Genomic DNA, 25843 nt, shown 5'->3' on the forward strand with positions numbered 1-25843 from the left:
GGAGTGGAGTACCATAAATCGGTTGGCATGCGGAACTATTCGATCGTGTTTGTCCAAAGAGCAAAAATATACTTTCAAGAACGAGACTTCTGCATGGAAATTGTGGAGGGCATTGGAGGGGAAATTTCTGAAGAAGAGTGGTCAGAATAAACTCCTAATGAAGAAAAGATTGTTCCGTTTCGATTACCAACCAGGTACTACTATGAATGAACACATCACTATGTTTAATCAATTAGTAGCAGACCTGTTTAATTTAGATGTAAATTTTGAAGATGAAGATTTGGCTTTGATGTTGTTATCATCCCTTCCTGATGAATTTGAACATTTGGAAACTACGTTACTTCATGGGAAGGAAAATGTGTCTTTAGATGCTGTATGTTCTGCTTTGTATAGTCGTGAATTGAGAAAGCAGGATAAAATGAAAAAGAAAGTAGCTGCAGCAGATGAAGCGTTAGTGGCAAGAGGTCGTCAACAAAGCCAATCAAAGGGGAGAAGAGGAAGGTCCAAATCGAAAAGCAGAGTTGCCAAAGATGAGTGTGCTTTCTGTCGTGAGAAAGGGCACTGGAAGAAAGACTGTCCAAAGTTGAAGAAAAAAGGGAAAGCTCCGCAAGACGTAAATGTTGCAGAATGTAAAAGTGATGCGGAATCAGATTTCTCTTTGGCTGTATCACCTTTAACATCCCATCCAGATGAGTGGATTTTGGATTCAGCTTGTACCTACCATATGACTCCCATGCGGGAGTGGTTCTTTGAATTTGAAGAACTTGATGGTGGAGTTGTGTACATGGGAAATGACAATCCATGTAAAACAGTTGGGATAGGCTCAATCAAGCTGCGTAATCATGATGGTTCCACTAGAATCTTGAAGGATGTTCGGTACGTGCCCAATTTGAAGAGGAATCTCATCTCCTTGGGACTCTTGGAGTCAAAAGGCCTGGAAGTGAAGATGCGAGATGGAATTCTTAAAGTAACTTCGGGAGCACTTGTGATGTTGAAAGGTGTGAGAAAGAATAATCTGTATTACTACCAAGGTAGTACAGTTGTTGGGACAGCAGCAGCAGCAACATCTTCCAGTAGCAAGAAGGATGCGGAAGCAACAAAGTTGTGGCACATGCGATTGGGACATGCTGGTGAAAAATCCTTGCAAAATCTTGCCAAACAAGAATTATTGAAAGGTACGAAAGTTTGCAAATTAGAATTTTGTGAGCATTGCGTTCTGGGAAAACAAAGAAAAGTGAAATTTGGCACTGGTATCCATAATACCAAGGGTATTTTGGATTATGTGCACTCAGATGTGTGGGGACCTGCCAAGACTCCATCCCTTGGTGGCAGGTATTATTTTGTCACTTTTATTGATGATTTTTCCAGAAGAGTTTGGGTGTTTACTATGAAGAGTAAGGATGAGGTGCTAGAGATTTTCCTTAAATGGAAAGTTCAGGTTGAAAACCAGACGGGAAGAAAGATCAAGATTCTCCGAACAGACAACGGTGGAGAATATAAGAGTGATCCCTTCCAGAAGATATGCCAAGAATGTGGCATAGTTCGACACTTCACAGTTAGAAAAACACCGCAGCAGAATGGGGTGTCAGAACGTATGAACAAGACACTAGTGGAGAAAGTACGTTGCATGCTGTCTAATGCTGGGTTAGGCAGAAAGTTTTGGGCTGAGGCTGTGACATACGCTCAACATCTCGTCAATCGCTTGCCATCATCTGCAATCGGTGGCAAGACTCCATTAGAGGTATGGTCTGGAAAACCTGCAACAGATTATGATTCTTTGCGTATTTTTGGTTCTACTGCATATTATCATGTAAACGAATCAAAGTTGGATCCACGTGCAAAGAAAGCTCTCTTTATGGGCTTTAATGCTGGAGTTAAGGGATACCGTTTGTGGTGTCTAGAAGCAAAGAAGACCATTATCAGCAGGGATGTTACAGCACCTTCAGTGACTCTCCCATGACAGAAGAAGAGTCAGATGAGGAAGAGATTTCAATCCAAGAACCTCAACAGCAGCAAGAGTCAATTGCCATCAATAGGGCAAGACGAGAAATTCATAAACCTGCTCGTTTTGTTGACATGGTGGCCTATGCACTTCCAGTTGTTGATGATGTTCCATCCACATTTTCTGAAGCAGTTCGAAGTACAGAAAATGATAGATGGAAAGATGCTATGGAAGAAGAGATGCAATCTCTTCAGAAGAACAATACGTGGAAGTTGACACAACTACCGAAGGGCAAGAAGGCAATTGGATGCAAATGGATATTTGCAAAGAAAGAAGGATTTCCTGACAAGAATGATGTTCGTTACAAGGCAAGATTGGTGGCTAAGGGTTACGCTCAGAAGGAGGGAGTTGATTATAATGAGGTATTTTCTCCAGTTGTTAAACATTCCTCTATTAGAATTTTATTGGCCTTGGTAGCGCAGTTGAATTTGGAGCTAGCTCAACTTGATGTGAAGACCGCGTTCCTTCACGGTGACTTGAAGGAGGAAATCTATATGACTCAGCCAGATGGATTCAAAGTTGCTGGTAAAGAAAATTGGGTCTGTAAGCTGAGCAAATCGTTGTACGGATTGAAACAATCACCGAGACAATGGTACAAACGATTTGACCAGTTCATGATGGGTCAGAAGTACACAAGAAGCAAATACGATCACTGTGTGTATTTGAGCAAGCTACGAGATGATTCCTACATCTACTTACTCTTGTACGTTGATGATATGCTGATAGCATCAAAGAGCCAAGTTGAAATTGATAAATTGAAGGCTCAGTTGAGTAAAGAGTTCGAGATGAAGGATTTGGGAGAAGCCAAGAAGATTCTCGGCATGGAGATAAGTAGGGATAGAACGAGAGACAAGCTTTGTCTGACACAAAAGCAGTATTTGAAGAAAGTACTACAACGTTTTGGCATGAATGAAAATTCAAAACCTGTAAGTACTCCGCTTGCTCCTCATTTGAAACTTAATAGCCTATTATCTCCAAAGACGGATGAAGAGCGAGCATATATGGCGAAAGTCCCGTATGCTAATGCAGTTGGTAGCTTGATGTATGCAATGGTGTGTACGAGACCCGACATTTCACAGGCAGTTAGTGTGGTAAGCAGGTTTATGCATGATCCAGGCAAGGGTCATTGGCAAGCTGTGAAATGGATTCTACGGTATATCCAAAATACCGTAGATGTTGGATTAGTATTTGAGCAGGATAAATCACTTGGTCAATGTGTAGTTGGATATTGTGATTCTGACTATGCAGGTGATTTGGATAAGCGACGTTCTACAACTGGCTACTTGTTCACATTTGCCAAGGCGCCAGTTAGTTGGAAGTCTACTTTGCAGTCAACGGTGGCTTTGTCTACAACGGAGGCAGAGTATATGGCGATTACAGAAGCTGTGAAGGAGGCAATTTGGCTTCAAGGATTGCTTGAAGACTTGGGAGTTGGTCAAAAACACATTGACGTGTTTTGTGACAGTCAGAGTGCTATTCACTTAGCAAAGAACCAGGTCTTTCATGCAAGAACGAAGCATATTGATGTTCGCTATCACTTTGTGCGGGAAATTCTCGAAGAAGAGGAGATTTTTCTCCAGAAGATTCGGACTACGGAGAATCCTGCAGATATGCTGACCAAGGTGGTTACAAGGTCCAAGTTTGAACATTGTTTAAACTTGGTCAATATCCTGCATATTTGAGTTGGCGCCTGAGCGCGCAAATTTGGAAGTGCCACAAGGACCGTTTGTTATTTTGGGTGAAAAGATTTGTATTTTTGGTGGGATTAGAAATTATGCCAAGGTGGAGATTTGTTGAGTTTCAACAAATGTTGGCTGCCTCAATTCTTGAATTTGGAAGCCAACATTGTTGACTTCTCTTTGGCACAATTTAATCCCACATCGGTTGGGTTATTGGAAGAAGCTTAGCTTGAGAACTATAAATAGCTCTCAAGTCTTTCCAATTAAAATGTACCAAGAACAACAAAGAATTACCCATAAGGATTTTGTAATTCTTTGTATTCTTTCTCCTCTCCTAAATTATAAAAGCAGGTCGCTTGAGTGGTGCTCGGAGAGTAGGCAAAATTGGCCGAACTCCGTTATCAATTTTTCGGGTGCGTTCTTTCCTTATCTCTTTTATTTGTTCCGCATTATTTATTAGTTTCTTTTCTATTGTAGTATGGTATTCAATATATTTGTCTATATTTGTCGGGTATATTTGTAGTGTTTTATACGGTTCATTTGGGTGTATTTTTCTTATTCGTGTGTACGTATTATTTATGTATACACGGGTATAGTTGTGATAATACACCGTACACGTAAGTTCTGTCTAGGAGACTGGGTTTTAAGTGGGACCGCTTGTGACCCCTCCAGCCTTTCCTGAGAATTTACTTGGAATGGTAATTCTGTCTAAGGAGATTGTTTCGACGATCTTTCCTGGGAATTACTGAATCGGTTTAATCACTAGTTGTATTTTTGAGTGGGAAATTACCCGATTTTCCCAACAGTCACTCAACGTGCCGAGAACTGCAAGTGGCAAATGGAGGAAGTAATTGACCAATTTTCTGCCCAGAAATCTTGAGGTTCTAAAGTGATCATGTCACTGATTGATCCATAGTAATATTACTGTTGCTAGCTGCCATGCCAGCTAACCTAAAGACACGCAAGAAGAAGTAGTAGATTTTGTCCTTGGCCATGCTTATGGTTCAATTTCAGATGGCACTCACTAATTAAGAATTGGGATGAACTGCAAAATGATATATACAGATAGAAACGAGCATGGAAGTCCACTAATAACACATTCCATGAATAATAAAACCAAATCAATGGAGAAAGGTCGTAACATTGATTTATTTTCCAAGTAGGTACCAAACAAGGACTATCAAATCATGGACAAAATGGAGCTTGCGACGCTGGTCGAGAAGAGGCTGCCATTAACTAGTCTTGATTTATTCCTTCGTTGACTTTAATTCCAGTTTCCATTAGTATATATGTGGATGGAGAAGAAACAAACCCAAATCTAAACTTGTCCCCATTTGAAGTCTCCTTTGAAAGTGAATGGTATGCTTTTGCTATTCCAATTCTATGGCAGGGAATTGTTAATTTTCTGCCTTTTGTCAAACTAAAAGGTAGCTAAGAACTCAGTCAGAATTAAAAAAAGGAAAAAGAAAAGCAAAATAAAACCCCATATGCAATGTTCCCTATAACTGAAAGTCCAAATGCGATGTAGATGACACCTCTCTCTCTCGGAATAATGTACATCTCTCTCTCACCTTCAAAATAAATCAAGCTTACAAATTATACAGAAATATCTATTTGCATTGGCCAAAAGCATTGTTTCTGATATGATCAAGACCTGACAGTATGCTGCAAAAAAATAGCAGGTTATAAGCTCAATTGAATGAGGACACATAACTTTCATCATTGAGAAGTAAAATTTGCACAAAAAGGATAAATACTTACTGTCATCAGAAATTGAAATTGATGCTTGATCTTTATTAGTTCTGCTAAAACATCTTTCATACTGATCCTTTCTCTTGGACATTCTGTACAGCAGTTCAAAGCCAATTTCATAATCAATGTAACACACTTCAGCTTGTCAGTGAAATGCTCATCCTCTGGCCTAATTAAGTTTGCATCAACGACCTGAAGTGCATCAGGAAGAGAATCTTCTACCCAGCTTTTAAGGCTTAAATCTCCTGAAAACGTTTCATCACTAGGCCTCATCCTTGAAAAAATTTCCATCAAAACTATTCCAAAACTGTATACATCAATTCTTGTTGAAACTATCCCCTCCGATCCATACTCTGTCATAAGATGACAATAGTCAGAATAATAGAATTAGTTAACAGATTAACAATAGATGAACAACATCGTAAAAGTACAAAAAATGTAGACAGCAAAAGTTAAATGCTTAACCTGGTGCAATGTATCCCAGTGTTGCAAGGGTATTGGTATGCAAAATACTTTCTCCTTGGCCAAACATTTTTGCTATACCAAAGTCACTTACATGGGCAGCCATCTCTTCATCAAGCAAGATATTACTGGGCTTCAAGTCACAATGTACCACAGGAGCATCATAACCATAATGGAGATATTCCAATGCACAAGCAACGTCAATCATTATGTTTATTCTTTGGAACATATCTAAAAAATGGTTGTGAGAGTACAACCACTTCTCAAGATTCCCATTGGGCATGTATTTGAGTACCAAGGCTTTAAAATCAGGGTTACAGCAGCTGCCGAGCACTTTTGTAAGATTTCGATGGCGTAAACTCTTTAGAACCTCGCATTCTCTATCAAAACTTTTTAATGAACCTTCCACTAGCAAGTTGAATACCTTGATAGCCACAATAGTGCCATCACTTAGGATCCCTTTGTAAACAGAACCATAGCTCCCTTCTCCAAGCAAATTGCTTTCATTGTAGTTATCGGTTGAGTGCAAAAGGTCATAGTATGAAAATCTTTCATATTTTGCCGCTGACATCAAATCTGTTCCACTAGAACTCTTTGGTTTCTTTAGCCACCTTAGATTCAATAATGTTCCAATTGCTATTATCAGTATTGCTGCCATCCCAGACAGACTAATGACAAGTAGAAGCACCTTTCTTTTGCTCGATCTTCTAATTGAATTACTCTGACATAGTGGAACACTAAGCCTTGGGTCACCACAGAGTCCTTCATTGTTCATGAACAATTGACCTGTAAAGTTTCTGAAGGGACCATCTCGAGGAATTTCGCCACTTAATCTATTAAAAGAAACATTGCATTCCTTGAGAGATTTGAGTGCCTCCATTGACTTGGGTATTACACCAGAGAGATTATTGTGTGAAAGGTCTAAGAATTCCAAGCTGACTATATAGCTAAATGATTCTGGTATAGAACCCTGCAAATTATTTTTCGCCAATGAAAGGCTCTGTAAAGCTTGCAGCTCTCCAATGGTTGTAGGGATTTTGTCTGATAATTGATTGAACGAGATATCTAAACTATATGCTGCTTTGAGGTTCCCGATCTCCAAAGGTAGCGATCCACTTAAGAAATTTGATGAAAGGTTGAGAATTTGGAGATCTTTCATGCTCAATAGGTTAGCAGGTATCATGGAAGTCAACCTGTTGGAGTCTAGAAAAATCTGTCTCAAATTTGTCATATTTCCTAAGCATTCTGGAATACTACCAAAGAATTGATTTTGGCTCAAGTCTAACAACCCCAAACTTTGTAATCCACAAAAAATGTCCAAGACATCTCTTATTTGATTGGAGTCCAAGTACAGCACCTGAAGATTTGCCAAACTATGTATAGTTCTTGGGACATATCCAATCAATTCGTTACCTGAAAATTCTAGTTCCACTAAACTGCTCAAATTGCTAATTCCATCTGGGATGTTTCCTTTGATTCTACAACTTTTTGCAGTTATGACTTCAAGTGACGTCGAATAGTTAGAAAAGGAAGCTGGGAGAAAACCATTTAGAGGATTATTATCCAACACTAAATATGTCAAAGATCTGCAACTCGTCAAGAAAGTGAAAAAGCTCAATTCTGAGGATTCACTTGATAGCCTGTTGTAATCCAGGTATAGATATTTTAGATTTCTTAAACTTCCTAAAGAGGTGGGGATTGAACCTGTGAGCTCATTATTGTAAAGCACCAAAAAAACTAGCTTAGTAGCATTTGAGATGGTGCTAGGTATAACTCCGCTCAAGTAATTCTGATCAAGAAAAAGAGACTCCAAATTGCTTAGCTTATTATTACTCGTTGTCAAAGGAATAGTTCCTGAGAATTTATTCTGGTCAAGTCCAATATGTTGGAGAGATGAAATGTTGAAAATTGCAGCTGGTATGGAACCCGATAATGCATTGTTGTATAAATAAAGCTCCTCCAATCTGTGAAGGTTCCCAATCTTTTCGGGTATTCCACCTGTAATACGGTAATTGAAGTGCTTTGCCTTAGCATACAATCGGCAACTTCCATTGGCAATGTCTAGCAAGGTTCTAAATTTTTTTTTTTTAAAAAAAATCTTTTAGAATAACAAGGCTTTAACAAGGCTTTAACAAGGCTTATCGGTCTTCCCAGATCCTTCTAACAAGGCTTTAAAACTAACCTCTTTGAACATAAAATCCATTAAAAGGAAAAGTTAATTTCATTCAACCGAACATAGGCCCAAGTTATCCTATAGATCAAACTGATGTGGAGTTTTAAAGATGGTCTACGCAATTAAGACCTTGTCATTAGGAACGAAGACATACCTGTCAATTTGTTGTTGCTAAAATCTAAATCCATCAACATAGTTAAATTCCCTATTTCAGCTGGAATTACACCTGCAAAATTGCAACTTGTATGAGTTTGATTTGACTTGAAATGAAAAAACGTAGTAACAAACAATGATGAGATTTTTGAACTTTCCAAATGCATTAATTGGAAATAGTCGTGATCCTTTCATGCTATAGATCCAATTGCATGCTGAGTTTTGCTTATGGTTTAAGCAATTAAGAACTTGTAATTAGGAACTTCGGCATACCAGTCAATTTGTTGTCTCTAAATTCTAAAGCCGTCAACATAGCTAAATTCCCTATTTCAGTTGGAATTGCACCTGCAAAATTGTAGCTTTTATGAGTTTGAATTGACTTGTAATGAAGAAACATAGAAACAACCAATGATGAGATTTTTGAACTTTCCAAATGCATTAATTGGAAATAGTCGTGATCCTTTCATGCTATAGATCCAATCCTAAGCAATGTTTTAAAACCCGGACCGTCAATTGAACCGGTGAGGTGAAAGGGTCGAGGTTCAATCGGTCGGACCGGTTCAACCTTGGTTCAATGATTTTTTTAAAAAATAATTTATATAAATATATATATGCACAAAATAAGACATGCAATAGACTAATTTAAAACTTTATATGATGAAAAGTTCACTATTTTTTAATAATTTGGATTTTCAAAAATAAATTTTTTAAATTATAAGTTAAAACAAATAAATTTCATCTCAATTTTAATTATATCTACCAAAAAAATCTCAAATCCAACCCAAAAATATCACAATATTTTGAAATTATACAAAATTCACGTCTATGAAAATTTGATATTGTGAACTTAAATTTTAATTTACATATTTGAGATTTAAATATTGTAATTTAAAAAAGAAAGTTTGGAGTTCGAAAAAAGTCAAGATAATTGAAAATAAAAATGCAAACTTGATAAGAAACAAAAAATGAGATAAAAGTGAGTGGTTGTGGCATTAAATAATTTGGGTTAAAGAAAAATAATTCTTTTTTAACTTTTTTCAATTTAATGGACAAAAACAAAATTAAAAGATAGAAGAAAATATCAATAAATTAAAACTAAAGAGGTTTGATTAAAAAAAGGGAGTGACAAAAGAAAAGATGAGAGAGAAAGAGAGAGTTGAAAATTAAAAAGAAAGAGTCACGAGAGAATGAGATTTTGTAAGAAAATGGAAAAATGAAATATAGATGTTTGTTTTATATAAATAAATTATCAAAAAAAAACAAATAAGATGTGATGGTGCAATGGTTATTACATTGGTCTTCTATTGCAAAGGTCTTGAGTTCGAATCTTGATAGAAGTATTTTGCAAAAAAAAAAAAAAAAAAAAGGGAAAACCGGTTCAATGCGGTTCAACGGGTTTCACGGTTTTTACCGGGTTTGACCGGTTTTCTGGCAAAGTCAACCTAAGCATGGAACCGGACCGGTGCCATGGCCGGTTCGCGGTTCGACCGGTCGAACCGGCCAGTCCGGTCCGGTTTTCAAAACACTGATCCTAAGAACTTGTCATTAGGAACGAAGACATACCTGTCAATTTGTTGTCATAAAAATATAAAATCGTCAACATAGTTAGATTCCCTATTTCATTTGGAATTGCACCTACAAATTTGCAACTTTTATGAGTTTGATTTGACTTGTAATGAAGAAATGTAGTAACAAATAATGATGAGATTTTGGAACTTTCCAAATGCATTAATTGGAAATAGTCATGACCCTTTCATGCTATAGATCCAATCGCATGCTGAGCTTTGCCTATGGTTTAAGCAATCAAGACCTTGTCATTGGGTGCGAAGACATACCTGTCAATTTGTTGTTGTGAAAATCTAAAGCCGTCAACATAGCTAAATTCCCTATTTTAGTTGGAATTGCACCTGCAAAATTGCAACTTTTATGAGTTCGATTTGACTTGTAATGAAATAGTCAACTCTTATTCACAGCCAAATAATACCAAAAATTCAAAATAACACAAAAATCAAAAGGAACTTTGCAGCTGCCAGTCTTATTTTTAAATATGGAGAACTAAGGTTAATAACCGGACCAATTCACATGAAAATGCCAACAGTCATTCCCTATGCCTAGGAGAGTTAACCAAAAAATTATAAGAGTAAAACAATCATCGATATTCACCAAAGAGATGTTCTTGGATTCAACCACATTAACTTGACACCCTTTTATTATTAAAACTTGGCAAAAGTAGAAATAGAGGCAATAATCCAACATCAAATATTGGTGCTTGTTTACTGTTCTCATGCTTGAGGACAAGCATGGTTTAGGTGTGGGGGGAATTGATAGGTTGCAATTTTACCATTTATTTTATTATTAATTCCTCCTATTACCTGACTTGATGTGGATTATGATAGGTTGCAATTTTACCATTTATTTTATTATTAATTCCTCCTATTACCTGACTTGATGTGGATTAATTGTTAGATTCTACTCACTTTTAGTATTTTACATATATTTCAGGGAGTAGAACGAAAATACCATAATAAGTGCCGAGTTATCAGGAAGGAGTTCAAGTAGCAGGTATCCAGGGTATTTTTGGAATATCAAGACGTGACCCTCTTTGGTAATTTGGAGAAGACAGCATAAAAGAAGAAGAGGAACGGAGGGCTTCGGGGTTCTTTTCCCTTGGGGGCTAGAGCCGCCGCGCAGAGGCCAGGGGGGCTATCTTGCTTCCTTAGTTTTTCGTCTTTTAGCTTAGTTTGTTTTTCACTTTTTCTTCTTAGCTTTTGGGTAGTTATTCTCCACGGATGGCAGGAGGAATTGGAGCTTCTCCTTTGACTTTTCCGCATGGTCCTTGAATAGTTTCTCCCTTCTTCCTTTTGCTTTAATTTTGCGTAGGATTTGTTCACCAAAATGAACTAATTCCCTTTTTCTAGTCAAGGAGCAACGGATGCTTTGGATCGCCTAAAAATTGTGAGATCGATTTAATTTTATCTTTTCCTTTATTTATTGGTATTCGCATATTCCTTGGTTGCAGTGCTTATGATTGTTTGATTAATTGATTGTCTTGGATCCGGATAATTAGTTAATTTGATAATCTATTGTCAATTGGGAAATTAAATCCGTAATTGTTTAATTGTCTCAAAATAGTGGCAACTGGCATGATTAGGTTTGTGTCAGGGGAATACGCGGGCTAATCTAAAATAACCCTGGTAGTGCGTTATTTGGTTAGAATAGGGCTCCTCTAATACGTAAGGCAATTGGGGAATTAAATTCTATGGGCGTACCTAGGATTATTTCTCAATTAGAGTAGTGATTAATGGGCGTACCTTAATCATCGATACAGTAAGGAGGGGTTGACTTGCTTGTTTGGCAGTTATAACCTATTTATTAGTAAATAATTGGAATTGCCTTTGCTTATCGATGATCAATTAGGTGAACCATTGCTGAAGTTATTCCTTGGCTAGATCCTTAATTATCATTCATTTGATTTTAGTAATTTGTTATTTAATTTTTAGTAGTTTCTTAGATTTTATTTAGACTTCTTTTATTGTCACCTTCTGCATAAAAACACCCCCTTGTCACCGTGAATTTGAAAAGAAACAATTACTCCCAGTCCCTGTGGATTCGACCCTGCTCACCACTATCTACAGAAATTAACTTTAGTTAAGCAGGTTTTTATTATTGCACAGGCTGACGACCTGTCACTAAATTCCCTATTTTAGTTGGAATTGCACCTGCAAAATTGCAACTTTTATGAGTTCGATTTGACTTGTAATGAAAAAATGTAGTAACAAACAATGATGAGGTGAGGTTTTTGAGCTTTCCAAATGTATTAATTGGAAATAGTCATGATCCTTTTATCCTATAAATCCAATCGCATGCCGAGTTTTTGCCTATGGTTTAAGCAATTAAGAACTTGTAATTAGGAACTTTGGCATACCAGTCAATTTGTTGTCACCAAAACTTAAAATCGTCAACATAGTTAGATTCCCTATTTCATTTGGGATTGCACCTGCAAAATTGCAACTTTTATGAGTTTGATTTGACTTGTAATAAAAAAAAAATGTAGTAACAAGCAATGATGAGATTTTTTAACTTTCTAAATGCATTAATTGGAAATAGTCGCATGGTTACTAATTGCAGTAACCATGTGGCATCTGTGGCAGGAAAGAAAATAGGATAGTTTTTCTGCTTGCTAAGACAAATACTAGTAAAGTTTTATCAGACATTGCCAAGGTTATTCAACTATCTATCGTAAAAAAAAAAAAAAAGTGATACTATTAGTAATATCAGGGAAACAGTCAATGTTAAGAGTTAAGACCCATGCGATAAGAGTGTTTATGTTATAAATCTATTTGACAAACCTTAGGGTTTGATATGTAGGACCTTTTAGTAATATTGACAAACCTTAGGATCTGATATGTAATTTGACCAAACCTCAAAATAACCAGAACTCCTGGGCACTAACGATTATACACTACACACAACTCTAAACTAAGACACCAATTTAAAACGCAACGGATCCTCTGTACCACAACCCTGTCTCACACCCTATCCCACCCCTCCTAAACTTGCCAAGTGTCCTTTTATTAACCCAATCATGAAACAACCCAACTCGAACCATGTTTATTTAGTTAACCGATTAATCTAGCTTGGGTGACTTAATCTCTATAACCAACATCAATTAAAATAAAAAACCCAAAAATCAAAATTAGAGATTAAACAAGGCACAAAAAAAATACCCCACAAGCTTCATCGCAACGCAGCCCTCCTCAAAAGCTTCATCGCAACGCAGCCCCACAAGTACTCTTCATTAATCTGCTGTATACTACTACTCTTCATCATATCCGTCCGGGTAAGTCCATTATGTCGAACTCAAACTTAAATCCCCAGCATCGAAATTGATGAAAGAAACATATGCTAGTGCCTGGTAGTATAATTCATGGACAATATTTTTTTTTCCTGAAAAGAATTAGGCAGCCAGCTTTCAACTTCAATTTGATGATTACGATTTAGATCATAATTATGAAGGGCAATGCTCTCGAGACCAACATTATGGCAAAGAAAAAGGTAATACTATATATGAATTGAGTGGTGTAGATTGGTGAGTTATGGAAGAGATTTTTTTTTTTTTGGGCCTCAAGCTTTTCAGCAAATTAAAGCAAGGTTGAAAGGCACCGGATAGAGGTCGACTTAAGCTATAAGTTTTACGGCAGATTGGTCTAGATTGGTTTACACATTATACTCAAAGACGGTTTCATTTTTTCTATTTATTATTTATTTTTTAATATTCTAGCTTGGGTGTTTATACAGTAAGTTATCTGCTCTTTGTTTGATCATTCCCTCTGAGGATATCTACTTTTCATTCATGGGTCGAGTACTTTTGCATGGGTTATTTTATTCTAGTGAAATTCGGTTGGCTATGTGATACAGGTCATTTGTTCGGTTTTGGGGGAATATGGAGAATGATTTGCCAACTCATGAAGTCCAATCATGTCGCAAATTGGACTTTGAAGATGTTGACTTGCAGGAGATAAATGATAATGCCTTACCTCTTTGTATTACTGATGGCAATCGAGGAAATCAAATTTTTCTTCCTTTGGCTATACCGGATGACTTGGTCCCGAAACTTGACATGGAATTCGATACTGAAGTAGCAGCCAAAAATTTTTACCAAAAATATGCTAAAGCATCTGGTTTTGGAACTCGATTGAGTAAGGGACATAAAGACAAAAATAGTGATTTGATGTTGGACAGGGTTTTTTGCTGCTCCCGTGAAGGAAAAAAGCCAAAAGACAAACGCAATATGATTGTTAAGTGTCCTCGTCCAGAAACAAGATGTGATTGCAGTGCAAGGATGAAAATTAGCTGTAGACAAGGTGAAAAATACCGTGTTGTGCAATTTGTTGCTGAACATAATCATGAGCTATCAACTCCAAGCAAAACTCATTTATTCAGATCTCATAGACATCTGACAATGGCACACGAAGCTGAAATAGATATGGCCCGAAGTTGCGGAATTACACCAAAACAATCGATTGAACTGATGTCGAAACAAGTTGGTGGACGAGAAAATCTTGGGTTCATTCGAGATGATTTAAAAAATTACTTACGATCCAAAAGATCCATACCAATGATGCAAGGTGACACAGGAGGAGTCTTAGAGTACTTACAAGGCATGCAATTAGAGGATCCAAATTTTTTTTACGCCATTCAAGTAGATGAAGATGACTTGATAACTAACATATTTTGGGCTGATGCAAAGATGAGAACGGATTTTGCTCATTTTGGTGATGTGGTTTGTTTTGATACAACTTATAGAAAACACAAAGATGGGAGGCCAATTGCATTATTCGTTGGTGTAAATCATCATAAACAAACTACTGTTTTTGGGGCTGCTTTATTATATGACGAGACAATTCTGACATTTGAATGGCTGTTTGACACATTTGCTAAGGCTATGATGGGAAAAATACCAAGAACTATTCTTACAGACCAGGACGGAAGAATGGCAACAGCTTTGGCTTCTCAATGGCCAACAACGTATCACCGCTTATGTATATGGCATATCTATCAAAATGCAGCAACGCATCTAGCTGATGTCTTTAAAGATTTTCAAAATTTTGCGACAGATTTTAGTCACTGCATATATGACTATGAAAATGAGGATGATTTTTTTGAGGGATGGAGTGAAATGCTAAAAACGTATGGTCTGGAAGACAACAAGTGGTTGAAGAAAATGTTTGATATAAAAGAGAAATGGGCTTTAGTGTATGGGAGAGAAACCTTTTGTGCTGATATGACCACAACCCAACGAAGTGAGTCCATGAACAGTGTGATAAAGAAGTATGTAAGTTATAAACATGGCTTACTTGAATTTTTTGAACACTTCCAAAGGCTGTTAGATGATCGTCGCTATAATGAATCTGTAGCAGATTTTAAAGGCAATCAAAGTACGCCGGCAATGACATTTTCTTGTAGGATTTTACAGCATGCAGCAAGTGTATATACACATGAAGTGTATGAAAATTTTAAGGAGGAGCTATGCAAAGGGATTGATTGTAAATGGGAAGTTGATGGTGACTTAGGAAATCAAATGAGTTACAGAGTTACACCACATGGTAAGACTTCCCACCATCTTGTAACTTATGATTCATCCACGAATTCAATTTGTTGTAGTTGTAAGAAATTTGAATTTGCTGGATTTTTGTGTTCACATGCACTAAAAATATTGATGACTCTGAATATTGTAACAATTCCGGATGCATATATATTGAAGAGATGGACAAAAGCAGCTAAAACAGGAAATGTGCATGTTTCCAGTGAAAGTAGCCCGGAAATGGAGTTAAAGGCAAAATTAAGTTTTCGTTACAAAGAATTATCCTATCTATATATGCAGCTGATGACAAAAGCTTCTGAATGTGATGAAGCTTATCAAATTGCTAAAGATGGATTTTGGAAAATGTCAGAACAAATGGATGCATGTTGTCAAGGGAAAAAGAAAATGAAAGAAGTGCGTATTGAAGAACATTGTAGTGTGTATCAAGATGTTGACACTAATCCATCTGAAATTGCCTATAATAAAATAAAAGGCATCAAAGTGAAAGAAAAAGTCACCTACAAGTCGAGCAAGAGACCAAGGAGTGCACTAGAAATGGCTACTAAGAAACGCAAGTACAAGGTGAAGGAGAAGTTTTCATCGAAAAGATTACAGGTTTGACAATTTATTTAATTTATGTGAACAATGCTATTTGATTGTTTGACTATTACTTTTTTTTGGGTTCCTTGGTTGTATGATGAATGATGAGTATAGAAATAGTATTAGGATCCTTATTTATAATTTGGATAAAAATGATTGTAGGAATTGGGAAATAATGTTGTTAATTCAAGTATGGATTCTGCTACAATTCAAGGTTTTGCTCCAGAATTACCGCCACAGCAGGTATAGTTATTCGTCATATTTGTCTTGTATAGCATAGTGCATATGTAATTTATTTTAAATTTTATTTGAATAATTTATTCTTTAGATGACTAAAGTACATTAACGATATGTTTTTTCAATGAAAATTTTAATTTGTGGTCGTCTCTTTTTAATTATATTAGGAATTTGGAATTTCAATAGAAGACATCTACAATAGGCGAAATCCCACAAACATGACACAATTATTGCAAGTAAGTAAATAGTATGCTTACTTATAAGTTTATTGCAGTTTTTTCTAGTATTATACTTTTACAAGTTTATAGCTATTTTTATAATGAAGGGTGGTCTTCTATTTCTTATTTTTTGGGCAGACGTTGGACCCTAACTTAACCCAAGGCTATGATTTGATGTCTTCAAGTTCAATAGCACACCACCAGCATCAATGAGTTTTGTAGGGACAAGAACTGGGAAATAATGATGATAGTGATCAACAAGTTGCTAAAGATGAATGATCAGTGCAAAAAACTTGGATGGTGTGAAGTTATACATTTATACACCTCGGAATCTATCCACTCTTTTCTTTCTGTTCCCTTGTAGAAGAGGGATCATAGATTTTTATACACATCATTCCCATCTGAATGAAATCTTGGGCCGTAGGTCTTCTCAATGGGTTCATTTGTTTGTTCTCGGGTCCAGTGTCTTTAATATGCAATAAATTCTCTTTAAAGCATCAAACAAGAAGAAAAAGCTGCATGAATGAACAATGAAAAAAATTGTTTGGATGCTACATAGGCTTCTAACCACAGAATTCATTCGAAAGTTACAATTCTGTTGAAAAAAACAGAGATTTCTGTACCTTCCTCCTGGTGCCATGAAAAAAGAGCTGCACCTAAGAATTTACAAAATCAATCTACTAATGATCAATAAACAGTCTATTCTGACGATAACTTTTACCTAAAAAAGTCTGGTTTGACTTTTTCTATAGTACAGGAATCGATCTGTATGTAGTTACTTAAGAACAACAACCGGCCACGAAGCTCTGCAACTTAAACAATGGCCCAAACCTTCTTCCGGCAAAATAAAACTGAGTTGCTGGTCTTGTCTGATCATCTGCCAAAAGATGCACTTCAATGTCCCAAAGAAACTTGGGGGCAAGATCTTTTACTTGTGATATAATTGGTTCTTCATCTCTAATAATAATGATACCCTGAAAGCAAAACATTAGCCAATCTTTACCATCACCTGGAATAAATCAAGCAATGCAAAGATCACGGTAGTCGAGAGGGCAAGTTAGTGGATTAACATACGCAGCTGCAGTAGTGGTGAAGCTACCAGAAGTCCTTTAGTTACATTACACAGAACCTTATAGTGAAGAGGTCTACTGCTGGTACACTAAGCCCAAATTTCGATGACCAAAAACAAAATATAAATCAAGAGAGGCAGGTTCTCCAAGGCAAATGAGAGGTAATGCCAATGTACTACTTTCTATAGTAGTAGTATTACAAGGTCTATAACACCTATCATATGTTATGATTTTTGGAGATGTTTTTGTGTGTGCGGTATATAGGACCCAAGAAAATGCATAAGATGCAAAACATCTCAACAGCTTAAGGGGGCACAAGGTGAGCAGCACTATATTAAAGCCAACAAAGAATAGTGAAACATATCCCAGAATAGTGAAACATATCCCAGAGGAGTCGTGCTATTTTGTCTTCTTTGCTTGATTGTTTTATGTAAGAAATGAATTAATTTTCTCCACCCTGTGATGCTATTAATGAAGAACTGCAAGGAATAATCACCAGAAAAATGGAAAGGAAGCAGAGCAACGAGTAATATTAATTACATCAACAACCACATTAATGGCATTAATAGTGACAGAATAATCAGCTAAAAGTATTTCCTGAACAAATATTTTGGTTATACAGATTTTCCTTCAAACAATTTAAGTATTTGCTCACCAAAAGAAAAAGAAAAAAGAAAATGTCAAACTAACTTCCATATACAACCTTACTGGTTATTCTTCTTTTTTTTAAGGCAAATGAAAATTTCAAAAAAAAGAGAGGAAAAAAAAAAGAAATAGTAGGATATTATGCTATGAAAGAACAAAGATAATGAGAAAAATCAAAAAGGAAAAATGGCAAAGCTTGAATGAGTGAATCAAGCTTTTTTTTTCTGCTACTTATCTGTTGTGAAGAGGATTTGGACCTGTATACACTTTTCTCTTGTCACCACCAAAAATCTCATCATCGGCACTATCCTTATCTGCATTTCCTCATCGGCACTATCCTTATTGGCACTATCCTTACAGTTTGATTCATCTTCCTCTTAGGCATTTGATCGAACAGGTGGTGTGCTTCGTCCAGCAGATACCGAATTTTCAAACAATTTAACAGATGAAACATTCGGAGTGGAAGCTGCAAATTAGAAGAAAAATTCACTCAATCAGCAAAAGATAAACGCAAACTTGTTACCCTCCCAAAATCATCTACACCTAAGTTCCAAAACACTAAAACAGAGACACCTATCTGTTACAGAATATAACCAATTTCTTACTTCTTCCCTGCAATTGAGGATATAGCAAAACTAATTCAATTGGTGTGTATCAACAGACCAATTTGAAGTTGAAAACTAGATCACGTGCCTAAGCTTAGCAAATCACATCAAATTGGCCTGCGAAGAGCTTCGAAGGTTTCCCACCAAGGTTTTTAAGAAATAAGTTGTTACTCACCTTTGGGAAGAGATTCGAAGCTTCATCCGTGAATATTTCGTCAAAGCTGAATGGTGAAGATGATGAACTCGGACAGCCCTGCTGCGTTGCGATGAAGCTTTTGAGGAGGGCTGCGTTGCGATGAAGCTTGTGGGGTATTTTTTTTGTGCCTTGTTTAATCTCTAATTTTGATTTTTGGGTTTTTTATTTTAATTGATGTTGGTTATAGAGATTAAGTCACCCAAGCTAGATTAATCGGTTAACTAAATAAACATGGTTCGAGTTGGGTTGTTTCATGATTGGGTTAATAAAAGGACACTTGGCAAGTTTAGGAGGGGTGGGATAGAGTGTGAGACAGGGTTGTGGTACAGAGGATCCGTTGCGAATTTAAAACTCATAAGGTTACCTCACATTTCTACTAAACACTTGCCGTCCATTTATACATGCAATAAGTTACCAATAAAGGTGGTGCTGATTTCCTTCGGGAAGATTCTAGAAATGCAACTTGCATATAGACAAATCTAGGAATGCTGCTAGACTAAGAGAGAGAGAGAGAGGGGCTGTGCTTTCTCATCACTGTCTATCAAAACCGCCAAAAAAAATGTTCTGTTTCTCCGAAACCTCCATATAGAAGAACAAAAGCATAAGCTTATTAGATATCTATAAAGCATATACAAGAACAGAAGCATATATATATTTTTTTCGCAACGGTAGATGTCCTATAATCTAATCTAGCCTAATTTAGGGGGAATGGATAAGGGGAGATGGTCAACTAAGACCAGCCACATAATGTGGCAAAATTGAGGGAGACAGGGTTCCCTCAATTGAGGGAGAAGGTGATGACCACGGGACCAAATGGCCAGTGGCCAAGAACAGAAGCATAAGCTTAATCTATACTTAAAAAATAGGAATAAAAGCTGTCACTAATACATTTTACCTGTTAAATTGTTGCTCTCCAGGTATAGTTCCTCCAGCATTGTCAAGTTCGCAATTCCCATGGGTATCGGTCCACTTAAACGGTTCTCAGACAAGGCAAGATACCGAAGCAGTGAACACTGAGACACTGTTGACGGTATTCGACCAATCAAATTGTTGTATTCTAGACTAAGCCATGTAAGTTTCTGAAGACGCTGACAGACGTCGTCCGGAAGAATGCCTGATAGGCTGTTATGCATGAAGGAAATTATTTCCAGTGAGGAAAGATTGAAAACATGGAGAGGCAAAGGACCAGAAAGCTGGTTATACTCAATAAGCAAATTCTTCAAATTATGAAGATTCTGAAATTCTATTGGAACGGTCCCCTCAATGAAATTGAAAGACAGCAGTAGCGTCTCCAAGTTTGACATGTTAGAGATGGAAGGCGGGATGGAACCCATAAAGCTATTGTTTCCAAGAGACAGGAATTGGAGTTTGTATAAAAAACCAAACCAGGAGGGAAGCTCTCCACCGAGATTGTTGATCCCAAAATCAAGGTATCTCAATCTGCGCAAGTGAACTAACTCACCAGGCAATTCTCCATGGAAATTGTTCCTGCTAATGTTAAGGGAAACCAGAAAGGACAGGTTCCCAAGTTGAGGAGGTAAGGTACCAGTAAGGTTCATATTTGAGATATTCAAGACAGTCACTCGGTGGTGTCGAGAGCCGCAGGTGACCCCTATCCAATCACAAACAGAGGAGGTAGTGGACCAGTTTTTTGCCAAGATTTCTCGAGGCTCTGAATTGATCATGCGATCTCTTAGCGCAAGAAGCGCTAATTGATCCGTTGTAACATTACTGTTGCCGGCAGCCATCATGGCTAACGAAACTAAGCTAAAATTTATCAAAAAAAGGTAGTGATCTATTTTGCCCATGGCCTTGCTCATCGATCAAGTTGAGATTTTTTTGACCGTAACTCACATGAATTGGTGTCAGCAGCAAAATCATATATATATATACTGAAGACGACCGTAGAAGTCTTCATGACACAAAAACACACACATGGAGATGGAGATCAGCAATTAATGTGGTGGTTTCTGGCTATGATAACATCAGTAGCAGAAAAATATGGACCAGTCAGTATTAATGTTGATTTTCCTACTTATTAAATATCAAATTATGGCAGACCGGTCTAGAGGGGTTCGGGAGAGAAGACATTAAGTTTTTGGTGGAAAGTAGTTGTAGCAGATGGAATTCGCCTCCAGTACTATTCTACACGCTAGACCTGGTCAGTCTAAATTATCCTAAATTTTGTTTCTCATAAGTTCAGTTACGTATTAAGAATCCATTTTTGTACTTTGATTTCTGCATTTTATTGTCGTCCCTGTTCTTTGGAAAATTGTTGTTTTTTAAGTAACTGTTATTTATACGTCAATCCCACCTAATATTTAAGTTAGCTTCCAAGTATTAAGTCTACTTCTTCTTTTATTGTTTTATTAATTAAGTCTACTTCTTGGATGTGTCCATTCTATCTGATGATGTTTCAGTTCTCACCAAACTTCAAATTGCCGGTGATTTCTAGTAGAATGGATATACTGTTTCAAACAGAAACAAGGCAAAAGAGAAACAAGGGGAGAGAGAGGGAACATACATAAAATATATGGCCAAAATAAGGGTAATTTGGATTAGAGTAGCATTAATGTATACAAGGTTTTGTTCTTGATTTTGAGGCGATTATTTTGAGGATGTTGACAACTGAGTGAGGAAAAATAGTTGGGTGGGTTATGTTTAGTTGATGATCATTACTTGAATGCAAGAAAATGGGAAAGCAGGTCCCTAGAAGTCCTAAGCCCAAGAATTCAATTTTGGATGTTTCTTATGGGATGAGAGAGTATCAGTCTAGATGTTCAGATATGCAGCAGACTGGAGATCCCTCTTTAGGTAGAAGGGGATCAGGGGGAGACAACCACTGGGATAAGTTTATTCTGGTTCAAGGATTGAGGAATGATTCTGGAAAGTTTGCTGCTTCTAAAGGTGTTAATGCAAGCAAGAAGCATATGTGGTGGCTCCCTAGGCATATTAGGCGGATCATTTTAGCATTTGTGTTCATGAGCTTTCTTTTCCTGCTGGATTCCCTTTTGTTTTCTCTTTTGGAGTCAATAATCAAGAATCATTCGGCCCCTCACAGATCAACAGGGCAAGAGGTATGGTTTAGGGTACTGCCATCAGTTTGGCTTTGCATCCATGCTTTCCCAATTAGCTCTAAAGCCTAGATTTAGTTAATTAATATGCTCTGCTTTTCTTTGACATGCATGTAAGATTCAAAAAAAATATGATTTATTTAATTTTGACAGGAACTTAGTAGCACAAATTGAAATGAAAAGAATGAAAGCAAAAGTAGATCAAATGTGCATTTAGACTACCTTAATATGATATGATTCCTCATTGCCAAGTGCCAATTGAATTTGTAGATGATATTTCTGGAATTCAGTTTATTTTTTAACAATTCAAAAGCTCAGTCCAATTTCATAATTTTCAAGACCCCAATTCCTATTAATTTTCTTTTGGAATGTACTTATGAGCAATTGGTGTATACTAGTAAAACACGTAGCTCTCCTTTATATGTTAGGAATTGATGGTTTCCAGCTAGCTCATATGGTCATTGACTTTAGTTTCACTTCTGAAAGGGAATAATTTGTTATACTTCATCCAGAGATTAGAAGCAATTCTGGTTGATCAGCTTACATCTGTTATGAATACAAAATTGATGCTACTATATTTCCACCATTGAGCTGAGTATCACATGAAATTTAACAGAACATAAGTAGCGCTAGACCGATCCATGAGGATTTGATGATAGCAAAGTTCCAGAGAGGATTATACATGAATTCATTTATATGTTAAAAAACTGTTTCTGTATGTCAAACCTAAATTAGAAGAGTATCTAAAGTTAAGTTACAACAATATTTTTGTCCGTTTTATAGAACAGGAGTTGTTTCTGTAAACGTGAGTCACTTTCCTGACAATTTTGCAGACGTTCATTCTTTTGCAGAAAAATAAGCTGATGTATGTGTCTGCAAATTGAAAATTAAGCAACATGGGGAACTCTATGTAACCTCTGCATGATGATAATATTGAAGGCTGTTCAGTCATACTTAGTTTATTTACTGTGCTTATTCTAATAAACATAGTAGCTGGATGAGCTTTGTTTATTTAGGAATTATTTGTTCCAAAGTATCAGTTGTGAAGCAATTCATCACTATCAGGAGTTGTTATGATCAGTATTACAGATGAAGCAGGTCATATATCACTGCAGGAGAAAATCACTGGCATGTTGGAGGAAAAGAGTTCAACAAACATGTATGATCGCCTTCTAAAACTGGCGGCCAGTTCTGTTAATGAGGTTAGAACTATTATCATTGCTTTCATATAGTAGAATATTTTCTTAATCTCAATTATGGTGCATGGCAGGAGTGTCTACTATCTTAGCCGTAGATTTTGTAAGTGCTCTGAGCTTCTGCAGTAAATGACAGCTACTTAATTACTAGAACTAGGAAAGATAAGGCGAAATCATAATGTGTTTGATTGCATAAGCATTGGTCTTGCAAGCATGGGTCGAAGTCTCGGCCGAGTCGTTACCGTCTCGGCCCCTACCGATACGATACCGTGACGAAACGATACCGAGATACTTGACTCGCCGAGAAATCGGCCGAGACGTCACCGCGACGGATTGACTCGGCTGAGTCACACCGAGTCACTCCGAATTATCCCGAGTCAAGACGAGAAATCGGCCGAGTTACACCGTGACGGATTGACTTGGCCATTTCTTTTGCTATTTTTTATTATTTTTGTTTAGTATACTTTTTTTATATTATTAATAATTTTTAGAATATTAAATACTTTAAAATTTGCGTCTCACCGAAACCGCGACCGATATGCCGAAACCGATGTGGAACGTTCCGGGCCGCGACCGTGACCGCGACCACGACTTTGAACCATGCTTGCAAGTGACTTGCCTATCAGATAATTGATAATATTAGGAGTTCACAGAATAATATACTGAAATAGTTTGCTCTTTTGTTGTCTGTTCCATGGCTAGTTTGGGATATCAGCTGATCTTGTACTTTTCATGGGGTAGTTGTGGAATACACGAGCATGCTGGGAAAAGATTTTATTTATTGTTGTTTCTGCATTCCCTTTTACCAATTTAATGTTTCAGAAAGAGTTGAAGAGAGGTGAATCAAAATTTTGGGAAGAATCATACCCTCAGGCATCAATGTGGAAGCCTTGTGCCGACAAGAAGAGTACCAAAGGTATGATTTAGATTCATTGAATGATGTCTATGCACAAATCAAATTGTAATTTGCTTCTTACAACAGTTATGTCTCTGACAGTAGGTGGTTTGCTGTCTGAACTGTGGTGTAATTGTTTAAAGTTGTCGGGGCAGGGAAATCCAGGAACAGTTCTGGTTACATTGTGGTCAGCGCCAATGGAGGCCTAAATCAGCAGCGAGTCCTCCTCCTTTTTGGTACTTTTGGTTGTTGTAGGTTCAAGTTTCATCTTACTTCCTGCATCTTCTTCATGTTTTTTTCTTTACTCTCTGATTCTATCTCTCTTATTAATTGCCACTGAATGCTTCGTTCCAATTTTTCAGGTCTGCAATGCTGTTGCAGTTGCATCCCTGCTAAATGCAACTTTAGTCATTCCCAAATTTCTTTATAGCAATGTATGGAATGATCCCAGGTCAGAAGTACATTGCACGGCGTGTTGAGTCAAGATTGGTTAAATATATTGCTCCTAGGTCTTCCTCCTTCCAATTTGGCCTCTTACTATGTTGATACATGCTTATTGAGAGGAGAATGATGACTTATCCAGCATTATAAGTCTCAAAACGAAATTTGTTTTCTGATTTGTTTCTCCATTATGTTTTTCCCTTCATAACTGGTTCCTTTCTATCCCTTTCCATAAAAAGATGTTAGAGATTTCTTTCCGGGAGAAAATTTTTTCATGCATTTACCTTTCAACAAAAGAAACATGTTCTTGAGTTACTTGAGGTATTATTGTTGATGCAGTATTAGAAACTAGTCAATTTTTTTGACAACCAAAAGAAAAGATTAGAAATATAAATTTCTTTTCATCTGATTCCTTCACTTGGATTTACAATTTCAGCTTTTCAAGGTACTTCTTGGCTAATGGCATTATTTGATGGTTCAAGGTGATTTATGATATCAGCCTTTTTAAGTTCTCCTTGGCTAATGGCCTTATTTGATTATCGTGGTTATGTAATTTGTGTTACAGTTAATGATACGAATCTACAAAATTGTATCCAGTTTCTAAGTTTTTTCAGTTCTTATTGTCACTTGATCATCAATCAACAGATGAAGGGAAGTTTCTTCAACTTCCTTTCTTTCTTTTTGCTTTATTGGTTTAATATTAGTTCTTTCTTTTTTTTTTTCAACAAACGTTAAATGTCATTTTATAGATTAACTTGATACTACAAGAACTTAATTACAAAATGTGGCCTCAGCCCTCCAATCTTTGTTGGCTGCTTCTATTAGCCACGTTGGGAAGTTGTTTTCCCAGTCAATGTCATTAACTAGCTTTGTTGCAAATTGTGCTAGCCTATGACTTCCTACATTAGTTGATCTAGGTACAAAAGAGACTGTGCAAAAATCAAATCCTTTGATTAGGTCCTCAATGTCTTCCAAGATGGTTGCTATATGACCATCCTGCACATTGTTGCTTGTGATCATGTCGACTGCTGTTTTACAATCTGACATCACTTCTACCTTTCCCCATCCTGCTTGTCTTGCCATTAGTTCTTTCTCAATCCATCTAATTGGAACCACGGGCAAGAACGGTTGCACCTCGGTTTTGTACATTTTACATATCGCGTAATTTTATTTGCATACGGCGTAACTTTGTTTGCACAACGTGTAACTTTAGAATAAATTTTTATAGGTCTCACACACGTTGTTAAAAACGAGGTACAAGAAGTGATCTGGATCGTACAATTTTTTTGGATCAAATCTTGACCGTGAACAGCTATGACTGCTCCTGCCCCTCATCCATCTAATTGTCACATTTGTGTGGT

At 36.9% G+C, this 25843-nt stretch overlaps 5 protein-coding genes and 1 long non-coding RNA gene across 7 annotated transcripts; 2 read left to right on the forward strand and 4 right to left on the reverse strand.

The window, feature by feature from the left end:
- Positions 1 to 5299: 5299 nt before the first annotated feature.
- On the reverse strand, positions 5300 to 5751 carry LOC113772919 (probable LRR receptor-like serine/threonine-protein kinase At3g47570). The gene is made up of 2 exons (XM_027317418.1): positions 5443 to 5751; positions 5300 to 5346 (listed from the first exon to the last, which is right to left on the reverse strand). The coding sequence occupies exons 1-2, from the start codon at positions 5722 to 5724 to the stop codon at positions 5329 to 5331; spliced, it is 300 nt and encodes a 99-aa protein (XP_027173219.1). The 5' UTR covers positions 5725 to 5751; the 3' UTR covers positions 5300 to 5328.
- A 142-nt stretch (positions 5752 to 5893) lies between these two features.
- LOC113773818 (receptor kinase-like protein Xa21) lies at positions 5894 to 10096 on the reverse strand. The gene is made up of 4 exons (XM_027318423.1): positions 10057 to 10096; positions 8495 to 8566; positions 8223 to 8294; positions 5894 to 7893 (listed from the first exon to the last, which is right to left on the reverse strand). Exons 1-4 carry the CDS (start codon positions 10094 to 10096, stop codon positions 5894 to 5896), a joined length of 2184 nt encoding a protein of 727 aa, XP_027174224.1.
- Positions 10097 to 13664: 3568 nt separating this feature from the next.
- On the forward strand, positions 13665 to 16573 carry LOC113773819 (protein FAR-RED IMPAIRED RESPONSE 1-like). The gene is made up of 3 exons (XM_027318424.1): positions 13665 to 15920; positions 16310 to 16378; positions 16499 to 16573. The coding sequence occupies exons 1-3, from the start codon at positions 13665 to 13667 to the stop codon at positions 16571 to 16573; spliced, it is 2400 nt and encodes a 799-aa protein (XP_027174225.1).
- Positions 16574 to 16884: 311 nt separating this feature from the next.
- Positions 16885 to 19168, reverse strand: LOC113775633. Its single transcript, XR_003468909.1, has 3 exons — positions 18856 to 19168; positions 18333 to 18541; positions 16885 to 17334 (listed from the first exon to the last, which is right to left on the reverse strand). It is a non-coding gene; the product is annotated as an uncharacterized LOC113775633 (long non-coding RNA).
- Positions 19169 to 19757: 589 nt separating this feature from the next.
- Positions 19758 to 20624, reverse strand: LOC113773820 (LRR receptor-like serine/threonine-protein kinase GSO1). Its single transcript, XM_027318425.1, has one exon. The coding sequence runs from the start codon at positions 20622 to 20624 to the stop codon at positions 19758 to 19760; it is 867 nt and encodes a 288-aa protein (XP_027174226.1).
- A 989-nt stretch (positions 20625 to 21613) lies between these two features.
- Positions 21614 to 24256, forward strand: LOC113772939 (O-fucosyltransferase 8-like). Of its 2 annotated transcripts, none has more exons than XM_027317436.1 (4): positions 21614 to 21953; positions 23066 to 23152; positions 23969 to 24062; positions 24144 to 24256. In XM_027317436.1, the coding sequence occupies exons 1-4, from the start codon at positions 21633 to 21635 to the stop codon at positions 24248 to 24250; spliced, it is 609 nt and encodes a 202-aa protein (XP_027173237.1). In that variant the 5' UTR covers positions 21614 to 21632; the 3' UTR covers positions 24251 to 24256. The 2 variants fall into 2 exon arrangements, with proteins under 2 accessions (XP_027173237.1, XP_027173238.1); XM_027317437.1 differs by having other exon boundaries at positions 24147 to 24256.
- Positions 24257 to 25843: the final 1587 nt, after the last annotated feature.

This window comes from Coffea eugenioides, chromosome 6 (genome assembly GCF_003713205.1).
Source record: "Coffea eugenioides isolate CCC68of chromosome 6, Ceug_1.0, whole genome shotgun sequence".
NCBI classification, from domain to species: Eukaryota; Viridiplantae; Streptophyta; class Magnoliopsida; order Gentianales; family Rubiaceae; genus Coffea; species Coffea eugenioides.

Bases quoted from the DNA above. Each gene is read 5' to 3' on its own strand.
- LOC113772919 (XM_027317418.1), bottom strand. From the start codon at position 5,724: ATGGAAATTTTTTCAAGGATGAGGCCTAGTGATGAAACGTTTTCAGGA.
- LOC113773818 (XM_027318423.1), bottom strand. From the start codon at position 10,096: ATGTTGACGGCTTTAGATTTTCACAACAACAAATTGACAG. The intron at 8,567-10,056 runs GTATGTCTTCGC...ACAATTTTGCAG, and splicing joins TCACAACAACAAATTGACAG to GTGCAATTCCAACTGAAATA. The intron at 8,295-8,494 runs GTATGCCGAAGT...GCAATTTTGCAG, and splicing joins TAGAGACAACAAATTGACTG to GTGTAATTCCAGCTGAAATA.
- LOC113773819 (XM_027318424.1), top strand. From the start codon at position 13,665: ATGGAGAATGATTTGCCAACTCATGAAGTCCAATCATGTCGCAAATTG. The intron at 15,921-16,309 runs GTTTGACAATTT...TAATTATATTAG, and splicing joins TTTCATCGAAAAGATTACAG to GAATTTGGAATTTCAATAGA. The intron at 16,379-16,498 runs GTAAGTAAATAG...TTTTTTGGGCAG, and splicing joins ACATGACACAATTATTGCAA to ACGTTGGACCCTAACTTAAC.
- LOC113773820 (XM_027318425.1), bottom strand. From the start codon at position 20,624: ATGGCTGCCGGCAACAGTAATGTTACAACGGATCAATTAGCGCTTCTT.
- LOC113772939 (XM_027317436.1), top strand. From the start codon at position 21,633: ATGAGAGAGTATCAGTCTAGATGTTCAGATATGCAGCAGACTGGAGAT. The intron at 23,153-23,968 runs GTTAGAACTATT...TTAATGTTTCAG, and splicing joins CGGCCAGTTCTGTTAATGAG to AAAGAGTTGAAGAGAGGTGA. The intron at 24,063-24,143 runs GTATGATTTAGA...TGTCTCTGACAG, and splicing joins CGACAAGAAGAGTACCAAAG to TAGGTGGTTTGCTGTCTGAA.